This window comes from Neofelis nebulosa, chromosome 17, assembly GCF_028018385.1.
Source record: "Neofelis nebulosa isolate mNeoNeb1 chromosome 17, mNeoNeb1.pri, whole genome shotgun sequence".
Taxonomy (NCBI): Eukaryota; Metazoa; Chordata; class Mammalia; order Carnivora; family Felidae; genus Neofelis; species Neofelis nebulosa.
Window position 1 is genome coordinate 12,981,884 of NC_080798.1, and position 10,081 is coordinate 12,991,964.

Consider the following 10,081-nt stretch of genomic DNA (forward strand, 5'->3'; position numbering starts at 1 on the left):
TTTCCCTGGCCACTCCTTCGGCCGAAAGTCACTGAGTCTTGAGTCAGTAGCCACTGAGCTACCCTGTCCTCAGCCAAAGGCCCAGATCCTTCCCCTGGTTTACCTCTAACCCGGAAATCAATCTCCAAAGGACCTTTCAATTAACTCACATCTCGCCCTGTCAAAACCTGTGCCTGCTCTGCTCAAAATCTTTCCCTAGCTCCCCATCACCTCTAGGTCAAGTCAAGCCCCCTTAGCCTGGCACTCCTGGTCCCTCATTCATTCGACTAAATTTTAAATGAGTGATTCTAATTTTAGATTAAAAAATACACTGACCTCTTTCTTTGTGCCCAAAGATCTGGAGATGCCATGATGAATAAAATAGGCAAATGTTAGGTGTTCTAGATGGCTTCGTACTAATCTGAAACTTGATCCTGTTTCCAAGCACTGAGGACTGAAGGAAAAAGGGTGACTCCTTTCTTACCCTCACAAAGCTTCCATGAGGAAAACAGGAAGCAAAAAACCTTTAATTTCAGCTTGCCATAAGTACTCTTAAGATAAAATGCAGAGTGAGGGGATGGGGTACTATTAATTTATTATAGAAAACTTCAAATACAGAAGTAGAACAGGACTATGAAGTCCCATGCACCCTTCACCCCAGCTCCCACAACCATCAACTCGTGGCCGATCCTGCTGTATCCACAATCCTGCTCATTTCTCTAATGCAAATTCGACGTGCCATCTTTGAAAGATCAGGAAGAGCCTGTTTGACACCTGTGCCAAGATATGAATGATGAGTCAAAGATCAGAGGGAAAAGCATTTTCAGGCAAAGGGAACAGCAAGGGCAAAGGCCTGAGGTGGTAGGGACTGGTATTTGAGGGGAAGTAGAGGTACACAGGGATGGATAAAGAGGTGAGTGAAGTCAGAGACAAGTAGGAACAGACCACATGTATAGCCCCTGGGCCATGATAACGTTTGATTTAAGTATAATGGGAGCTCTTGAGAGTTTTGAGCTAAAATATAAGTCAATTAGAAAAGCCTGGAATACTGCAGTAGCTTCCTATGCCATCAAACTGTATAGTCAGAGCTCTTAACTCTACCTTTAGGAGCCTTTCCCCTCTCTTAATTCTGTTTCAGGCATACGTAGCTGCTATCACTTTCTCAATCAAACCATGCACTACTTTTTGCCTGTAGGCTTCTGCCCTTGGTGTTCCCTGTGCCAGGACCCCTATGCTATAGTTGGCTTCTATTCATCCTTGGCTTAAAGATCACCACCTCTTGGAAGCCTTTCCAGGCTGGGGCAGGCACTTCCTCTGGCTCCCACAGCTTCCTATGCTTCACTCATCCCAAATCTGACCACTCTGGGTTGTGGTTCTGATTTTGTGTGGATCTCCTTCCTTTGATTGGGGTGCCAGGATAGGGGCCAGGTATGTCTCGTTCACTGCGGAAACCACGGTGCCCACCAACACAGGGCTTGACACAGACGACGGCAATAAATATTTCTGATGGTGGTGGGGGAAGGGGTTTGTGAGAGTTAGTAAGTGTCTTGGCCATTGCGCCCCCTCTCCGGATGCAAACTGACGCCAACTAAAACAAGGCCACTCGCTAGTCCGCAATCCGTAAGCGCATGCGCTTTGCTCAGGCGCGCCCCCCGCCACCCCTCTCCCCCTATATGCTAATCACGACGTTCGGGAGTACAGCCTCTCCGGGGAATATGCAAATCACCCCTTCAGCGCCGTAGGGCTCCCATTGTCCCGCGCTAAGGTTATGCAAATAAGCCTCAAATCCAAGATCCAAGCCTAGTTGGCGCCCCCAACCCCTAGCTCATCTCATTTTCTGTAAGGCGCGTTCCTGCTTGCTCACGCACGCGCAAGCCTCGCAGTTTCTAGTTCCGTCTAGCTGCGGACTGTACCAAGTAAACCTGGACAGCAAGGGGCAAAGTCCGAAAGCCCCTGCGCGGGCCTAGACGATGGCCCGACTCGGAGAGCCCCTCTCCCCACTGTGCAATGGGAGTGGTCCACCTCGCCGCGCAAGCGCCCTAGGCGCTTCACGCCGCTTGTACACCCTCCTACCCGACTTGCAGCGCACGCGCAGAGCTCGGGCGTGCAGCCGCCGCCGCCGAGCCAGAGCGGGGGCAGCTAGTGCCGGTGAGTGTCCGGGATAGGGATAGGGGTGCGCGGGGCATGCTGGGAAGCGGGCGCTACGGCACCGCTGCATGATGGGAGTTACGGCTCCCATCACCGGGGCGAGCTGGCAGCGGTCTTGGCCCATCATGGCCGGAGGGCGAGACCCCGGCTCCCTTTTCTCCCCCAACACGGCTCCGTGCAGCCCTGGGGCATCCTGGGGAAACGGGACGCCCCGCCCTAAGGCACTGTGGGAGTCGGTCTGCTAGTCGTTATGGGCCTGGTGCATTCTGGGAAGGATTATTGTAGCTCCTTTTGGGAAACCGGCCCCTTTTGTCACACACCTTCCGCTCAGCATCTTGGACGCTTGGAGTGCTTCGACGCAGAGCACCTTGAAAGGCGGTCATTATAGGCCCAAGGCATCCTGGGAAGAATTGCCGCAGGGCATTGTGGGAACTGGTCCTTATTGTCTGTTGTAAGGTTTTGCTCTGGCCTCCTTGCCCTTCCATTGTGGGAACGGGTGCCTTTTATATTCTCACAGGGCATCTTGGGAGTTGGTTGCTGTAGGTTCAGAATGTAGTGGGGTCTTGGCACTGTGTTTTCCCTGTGGTAGCGAGGGAGTGTCATTTATAACCCTTTAAAATTGTGGAAGCCAGTATGGCCACCATAGTCCTTACAGGAATGGGACTGCACCAAAGAATGCTTCCACCTAACATCTGGAGTACGCTGGAAGGGTCCTTGTGTGATGTGGGCTTGGGGGAGGGTAGGCTGGACTGGTGAGCAGCGTCTCCAGGTAATCTCCTGGGTAGTCCTGATTGTAGTGTGTGGTTGCCAGGTAACATAGAACATCCACTTAAAATTTGAATTTCAGATAAATAATCTTTTAGGAATGTTTATCCCAAATACTGCTTGGAACCTATGTATATTAAATAATTTTCTGTTGTTTATCTGAAATTCACATTTAACCTAGCATTGTCTGCTTTTATTTACTTAATTTGGCAAATTATCCTGGCTTAAAGTAGAACTCCTCAGTTAAATGGGACCCTACAGGCAATAGGGTATTATAAGAACTCTCCTCTGCCAGTTGTGAATCTTCTGTCCTTAAAGCCCAGATTCAGGGGTGTCTTTAAAAAGCTCCTTTACCACTGATACCAACCCTCCCATGCCTCAGCCTCCTCCAGGCTTCACTTTTAATCCTTTTTTTTTTTTTTTTTTTTTCCGGTCCCCAGCATTAAACTTGACTTACAGGCTTTGAAGGGATTGTGTATTTCCCATCACTGTATACCCAGTACCCAGCACGGACCTTGGCATAAAGAGGCGTAGCTGAGGTTGCCAGTCCTTTCGCTGACTTGCTCTTCCTAGCTCTTTACTGCCAAAGATTACAGTGGAAGACAAAAGAACTGCTCTGTGTGTGTGTGTGTGTGTGTGTAGGTACGGTGAAGAGGGATAGGAAGGAAAGGACTCAGAGAAGGCTTGGAAGAGGTGGAGGTGGTGTTGGGGCTGGGAGGAAGTACAGAAGTTCTTGTGTTTGAAGTGGGCTTTGGAGAACGAGTAGGAGTTCTCTAGGTAGACGGTGGGGAAGGAGGACATTCTAGGCAACAGTGGCAGGATTTGCTGAGACCCACAGATGTGAAAAGTCCTGGTGTGCACAGGGAGAGATGATAAGTCTGGAATGGCTGGGGTGTATAGAAAGGGTTATGAGTAGGAGTATTAACAGCCACTGTTACTGCGGTAACTGCCACATACCAGTGGTTTATATCGAATGAGCCCTACTGAATCTTCAAAAAAAAATTTCAGCTGAGGGGCCATTTATGAGAGGTAGAATAACATGGCTTCAAATCCTAGTCCACCCATCAACCAGTTGGTGTGACCTTAAGCTACTTGTTAACCCTCTCTGTGCCTCAGTTTCCTCATCTGTACAAAGGAGACAGTCTGTCTCAACATAGTTATAAGGCCTGCGTGAGTTAAGCCCCGGAAGCTCCTTTTGTACTGAGAAGGAAACAGGCTAGAGAGATTAGGTCCTTTGCTTGAAACTACACAGCTAGAATGTGGCAGACTTAGGGTTCAGACCTGGACACCATCTTGCCAAGGGATAGAACTAGGGCTGACGCGAACTAGGGCGGCCGTACCGCTTGTTTAAATATTGAAATACCTCTAGGCTGATTAGTATATCACCACCACGTCAAATAATCCCTACCCCCAACTGCCACTTTGGACCCTCTCCCAGCCCCCAGACTTTCCCACAGTCCAGCAACCAAAGCGTTAATTCCTGGATAGGCCCCTGTTCCACTCTCAGTTCTGATTGGTGCCCCTGCTAGCACCCGCTGCTAAATATTTGGAATGTTACCTTTCCCCATCCCGCTGAACAAGAACCACAGACGGCTTTGTTGCCCAGATGGGGAAATTAAGATCTACAGAGGAGCTGGGGCTATCTTTTCCTTTCCCCCAGCACTGAGCACACAGTTGGGCCCCGAGAGGCAGGTGCTATGTAAAAATTTATTGAGTCACCACAAGCCTTTCCTTCCCCCGTCCAGCATCCCGCTCTCTTTGCTGACATCCTGCATTGGAGAACTTGTGGCTGAGGTGTGGCTGTGGAGAGCTGGCCGGGGAGGGACACTGCCTAGCTGCTCCTCTGCTCCTGTCTCCTGTCTCCTCCCCTGGCCATGACAGAGACCCGTGAGCCAGCTGAGACTGGGGGCTATGCCAGCTTGGAAGAAGACGATGAGGACCTCTCTCCAGGTGAGGCAGCCTTAGAGATGGCGGCATTACCTTGAATATCATCCTGGTTTGGAATTGGGGCTCCACTGAGAAATCTGGAGGGGGAAGGGCACCTTGTCTTGCTAGGTGTTCTGTTCTGACTGGGACTATGTGCCCTGCTAGTGGAATCCTTCTGGCTGAGACTTTTGGGGCTTGTAGGTTGGCTAGGATTGCTCTTCTTATTAGGGGTTCTAGATCGGCTGTGGTCTCTTTCCTTGCTGGGGGTTCTAGATCGGCTGTGGTCTCTTTCCTTGCTGGGGGTTCTAGATTGGCTGTGGTCTCTTTCCTTGCTGGGGGTTCTAGATCGGCTATGGTCTCTCTCCTTGCTGGGGGTTCTAGATTGGCTGTGACCTCTCTTGCTAGAGGTTCTAGATAGGCTGTGATCTCTCTCCTCTCTGGATTGGCTGCAATCTCTTTCTTTTCTGAAGGTTCTGAATTGGCTGTGATCTCTCTCATTTCTAGGGGTTCTGAGTTGGCTGCGGTTTCTCTCTTTTCTGGGGGTTCTGGTTCGGCTGTGCCCCCTTTCACTGCTGGAAGTTCTAGATCGGCTGTGATCTCTTTCTTTGTGGGAGGTTCCAGATGGGCTATGACTTCTCTCCTGGCTGAGTGTTCTCGATCGTCTGTGATCTCTCTCCTGGCTGGGGCTTCTCTCCCTTCTGGGCATTCTATATTGGTTATAGTTTCCCCCCTTGCTGTGGATTCTAGATTGGCTGTGTCTTCTCATCTGACTGGGAGTTCCTTTCCGGGTACGACTTCTTGCTCTACTGTGACTTCTCTTCCAACTGTGACTTCTCACCATACTATGACTTCTCGCCCTTCTGGGCATTCTAGACCCGCTCTCACTTCGGGTCCTGCTGGGGGTGCTAGACGGGCTCTCACTTCGGGTCCTGCTGGGGGTGCTAGACTGGCTCTGACTCTGGTTCCTGCCGGGGGTGCTAGACCGGCTGTGACTCTGGGTCCTGCCGGGGGTGCTAGACCGGCTGTGACCCTGGGTCCTGCTGGGTGCAGTATCCTGGTTGTAACTCTTGAGCCTGCTAGATACTTCACTTGGGCTGTAACTCCATTCCCTGCCAGGGGTGATCATCTGACTATAACTCTTTACCCTCCTTGATGTTGATGGAGACTGGCTGGAACCTCTCTCCTTGAAGGGAGTTCCAGTGGGGCTGTAACTCTTTGCCCTACTTGGGGTGATAGCCAGCCCAGAACTCTTCCCCATGCCTGAGGCTCCTGGTAGGCTGTAACTCTTCTCTCTGCTCACACTTCTAAGCTGGCTGTTATTTCTTTCTCGGTTGTTGTTTCTAGGCCGGCTGCGACTCTTGCCCCCACTCTGTTTTTTCTGGGAAGTAGGAGTTCTCATCCTGTTGGGCACACTCGGGGTGGCACCATGAGTTCTCATCCTGCTGGTAGTGCTGGCTCTGCTGGGTGACCTCTTGGAGCTGCGGCTTCCCCTTCTTCTGGGAGTTCTGCCCCGGCTGTGTGTGCCCCTCCGCTGGTGGAGTCTTCCCCCACTGACCTTGCTGGCCCTGGTGTCGGTGCTGGCCTTGCTGGCCCTGGTGTCGGTGCTGGCCTTCCTGGCCCTGGTGTCGGTGCTGGCCTTTCTCGCCCTGGTGTCGGTGCTGGCCTTCCTCGCCCTGGTGTCGGTGCTGGCTTTGCTGGGTGTTCTTGTCCCATTGCGGGCTCGGGACTTGCTGCTGGACTGTTTAGAAGCAGCTGTCTTCGTACTTGCCCCCTTGGGAGACCTAGAACTGCTTGGGCTTGTGACCGAGTTAGGGGCTGTTGATGGCTTGGTGGGCACTGAAGCACTGTTGGGCTTTGCCGATTTGGTGGTCTTCAAGGAGGCGGGAGGCTTGGGAGGCACGGGGGACATCGAGGGTCCAGTGGATGCTGGAGACGTGCTGGGCTTTGAGGGTCTCGTAGGTGGAGAAGGCATGGTAGGTACAAAAGGGCTTGTGACCCTGAAAGTCACAGTGGACATGAAAGACCTGGTAGCCGTGGACGACCACCTGACTGCCTCTCACAGGCCAGCTGCGTGAAGTCATAGTGGGCATTGAAGCCCCTGGAGGGTGGGTGGTGTGAAGTCAGTGGTAGGAGGAGAAAGAGGGGTGAAGGCCAGAGGGGTTTCCTCCATGTTTGGCCGCCATTCAGCGAGTATCTTCTGAGGCTGACTGGGGATGCAGCGTTGCTGGGGACATGGAGATGGGTCAGACCCAGGTCCTGCCTTCCCGGAGTCTCCAGGTCACTATCCAGGTGGTCAGGATATGTTGGGGTTTGGGGGGGGGGGGGCAGGGGCAGAAGTTCCCAGACAAGAGACACTAACCACCTGAGGAGGCATGGAGGACCTCACAGAGGAGGTGATGTGTGAGCTGGGACCTTAAAGAGGAGCAGGGGTTTGCTCTTAGAGAAGAAAAGGTCACCAGGTGGGGGAAGAGCGGAGCCAAAGGCCTGGAGCGATGGGGGAGATCAGGGCCTCGGGCCCCCCTTGTTCACTCGACCCGCACGTCCTGGGCTGGGGAGTGTTGGGGACCCCAAGATGAGTCAGATCTGCCCTCAAGGGGTTCCCAGTCTGATGGGGGAGACCTTTTGGGGCCCAGATGGCTACAGCCTCTAGGACAGTCACAAGGGCCAGGGTGGAGGGAGCCACCGCCATAGACGACAGAACCTGTTCAGGTCCTGAAGGATGAGTAGGAGGTCGCCAGGTGGCCAGAGTGGGAAACAGCCTTCCAGGCAGAGGGACCAGCCCATGCCGAGGCCTCGGGAAACATGTTAAACGGCAGAGGGAAAGCAGGACAGAGGCAGAAACAAGAGAGAGAGCTGCAGGGAGGGACATTAGGCCAACATTTATAACCCATTCTTCTAAGCTGGGTGATGCCGGGGACCCAGCAGTGAGTCAGACCGGGCCGGCCTGCCCGCCCTCTGGTCTGGTGGGAAAGGACTTTGTACCGGCACAGCCCTCAGGGCTGGGTGAGGACAGCCAGAGGGCAAAAGAAAGTGACTGGCTGCCTAGGACACCTGGGACGGTCTCACTGAGGAGGGAGGCTTCCTACAGGGTCCTAAAGAATGATGTGGAAAACCTGGCTGGGCCACTCCCAGCAGAGGGAACAGCACATGTGAAAAGCCTCAGAAAAGGTTTGACAAATTGAATGAGCGCCAGGCACAGAGAAGGTGTCCTGGATGCTCAGGATGCAGCAGTGAACCAAAGTCCCTGCTTTGGGGGACAGGCAGTAAACACATGAGTAGATGTCACCCACAGTAAGTGGAGGAGAAGAACAAAGCAGTTAAGAGCGTAGGGGGAAGGATTGCTGTTTAGACAGTGTGACCAGGGTGAAACTGAGAAGGTGACACTTGAGCAGACCTGGCGAGGGGAGGGAGCAAGCCTTGTCTATCTGTAAAAAAGGTAGCAAAGGCCCTGAGGCAGGTGTGTGCCTGCGGGGTGGAGGAGCCCCGAGGAGCCCAGTGTGGCTGACTCAGTTCTCACAGGACCCTTCTGGGCTGCTGGAGGAAAGTGAGGAAGAGGGGCCGGGATGGACACAGGGCAAGGCTGTTGCGGTCCTAGGGGATGCTTTTGGCAGACCGCTGCCGCTGTGGTGGGGACTCCCTCCTCCCAGACCCAGGCTCTGCATGCACTGGTGTCACCCTTTCCTGTATGGCGGCTTCAAATCTTTTTCCTTTTTTAACCTAAACTTGTCCTAGACGTGTTCTGCATGCTCATGAAATCACAGCAATATATCTGTACTTGCAAATCAATATTTTCATTCACTCAACTGCACACACACACACACACACACACACATTTATCACACATATCATATATGTATGTGTTTTAATTTGCTTGAACCCTGTTCAGGTGTTGGTCTTCCTAAAATGATCTGGCGTAGGCCACCGCCCGTATTTAGCTTTCCCTGTTAGAGCTGTGTGATTGGAGGCGAGTGAGTCGCCTAACCGCCCTGTAGCTCAGTTTCCCGTTTGTCACTTAGGGATGACAACAGTACGTCCCTCAAAGGGTTGTTGTAAGGATTCGGCAGGTTAATATAGAAGAACAGGGCTCTTAAAGTAGCAGTGGATGCTGTTACTGGTACTGTTTTTATTACTGTTACTTTGTCCTTAAACCCTGGAGATGCAGTTCTTGCAAGACATTCATCTGCTTAATACACAGACACTGAGTGTCTGCTGTGTGCCAGGCCGTGTTCCATGTGACAGGGATTCTTCCATGGGAAAGGGCAGGGTTGTGTCCTGGCTGTCCCCTCCCTACTGTGGTGAGTCTGAATGGGGCCCCGGGAGGGGCACAGCCCTGTCCTCAGATGCCTCTGACTCTCCCTGTCCATCCCTCTACAGGCCCTGAGCATTCCTCTGACTCTGAATACACTCTCTCAGAGCCAGACTCCGAAGAGGAAGAAGATGAGGAGGAGGAGGAGGAGGAGGCCACTGACGATCCTGAATATGACCCTGGCTACAAGGTGAAGCAACGCCTGGGGGGGGGCCGGGGGGGCCCGTCCCGCCGGGCCCCCCGTGCAGCCCAGCCCCCGGGCCCCCCAGCCCAGCCCTGCCAGCTCTGTGGCCGCTCACCCCTTGGGGAGGCCCCACCAGGCACCCCACCTTGCCGGCTCTGCTGCCCAGCTACAGCCCCCCAGGAAGCTCCAGCCCCTGAAGGCAGGGCCCTCGGGGAGGAAGAGGAGGAGCCGCCTCGGGCTGGGGAGGGTCGACCAGCTGGGAGGGAGGAGGAGGAGGAAGATGAGGAGGAGGAGGGCACCTATCACTGTACGGAGTGTGAGGATTCCTTCGACAACCTCGGGGAGCTGCACGGGCACTTCATGCTGCATGCCCGGGGCGAGGTGTAGGCAGAGCCCCCCACCCAGGGAGCTTGGCTAAAGGGGTGGGGTGGGAGGAGGGGGCTGAGGAAATTGGGGTGGTCGCAATGGTCATATGGGACGGGGTACCGCCGATCTGTGTCGTCTTAGCAGTAGATGTGTGAAGGCCAGAATAAAAGCCAAATTCTGTGTGTGTCGGTCCAGCGTGTTTGGTGTGTGTGCGTGCATCCATGTGTGTAAACGCTTGAGTGTGCGAGGCATGGGCCTGGGGCATTTATCCCTCCCCCTCCCCCCCTCCCCTGGCTCCTCCCTGGGGGAAGCTTAAGATCACTGTTGCCAAGACTATTAACATTTACTAAGGGCTTATGTTCAGGTGGCTTCCGTATATTTAACTCATAGACCCGATGACGTACAAC

At 53.5% G+C, this 10,081-nt stretch overlaps 2 protein-coding genes across 2 annotated transcripts; one reads left to right on the forward strand and one right to left on the reverse strand.

Annotated features, from left to right (window-relative positions):
- Positions 1–4,579: 4,579 nt before the first annotated feature.
- Positions 4,580–7,374, reverse strand: SRRM5 (serine/arginine repetitive matrix 5). The gene is given in 3 exon segments (XM_058709316.1): positions 4,580–5,139; positions 5,212–6,844; positions 6,846–7,374. Coding segments are annotated over 3 exon segments (2,034 nt in total). The 5' UTR covers positions 6,909–7,374; the 3' UTR covers positions 4,580–4,801.
- On the forward strand, positions 4,707–9,862 carry ZNF428 (zinc finger protein 428). The gene is made up of 2 exons (XM_058709319.1): positions 4,707–4,842; positions 9,193–9,862. Exons 1-2 carry the CDS (start codon positions 4,767–4,769, stop codon positions 9,693–9,695), a joined length of 579 nt encoding a protein of 192 aa, XP_058565302.1. The 5' UTR covers positions 4,707–4,766; the 3' UTR covers positions 9,696–9,862.
- Positions 9,863–10,081: the final 219 nt, after the last annotated feature.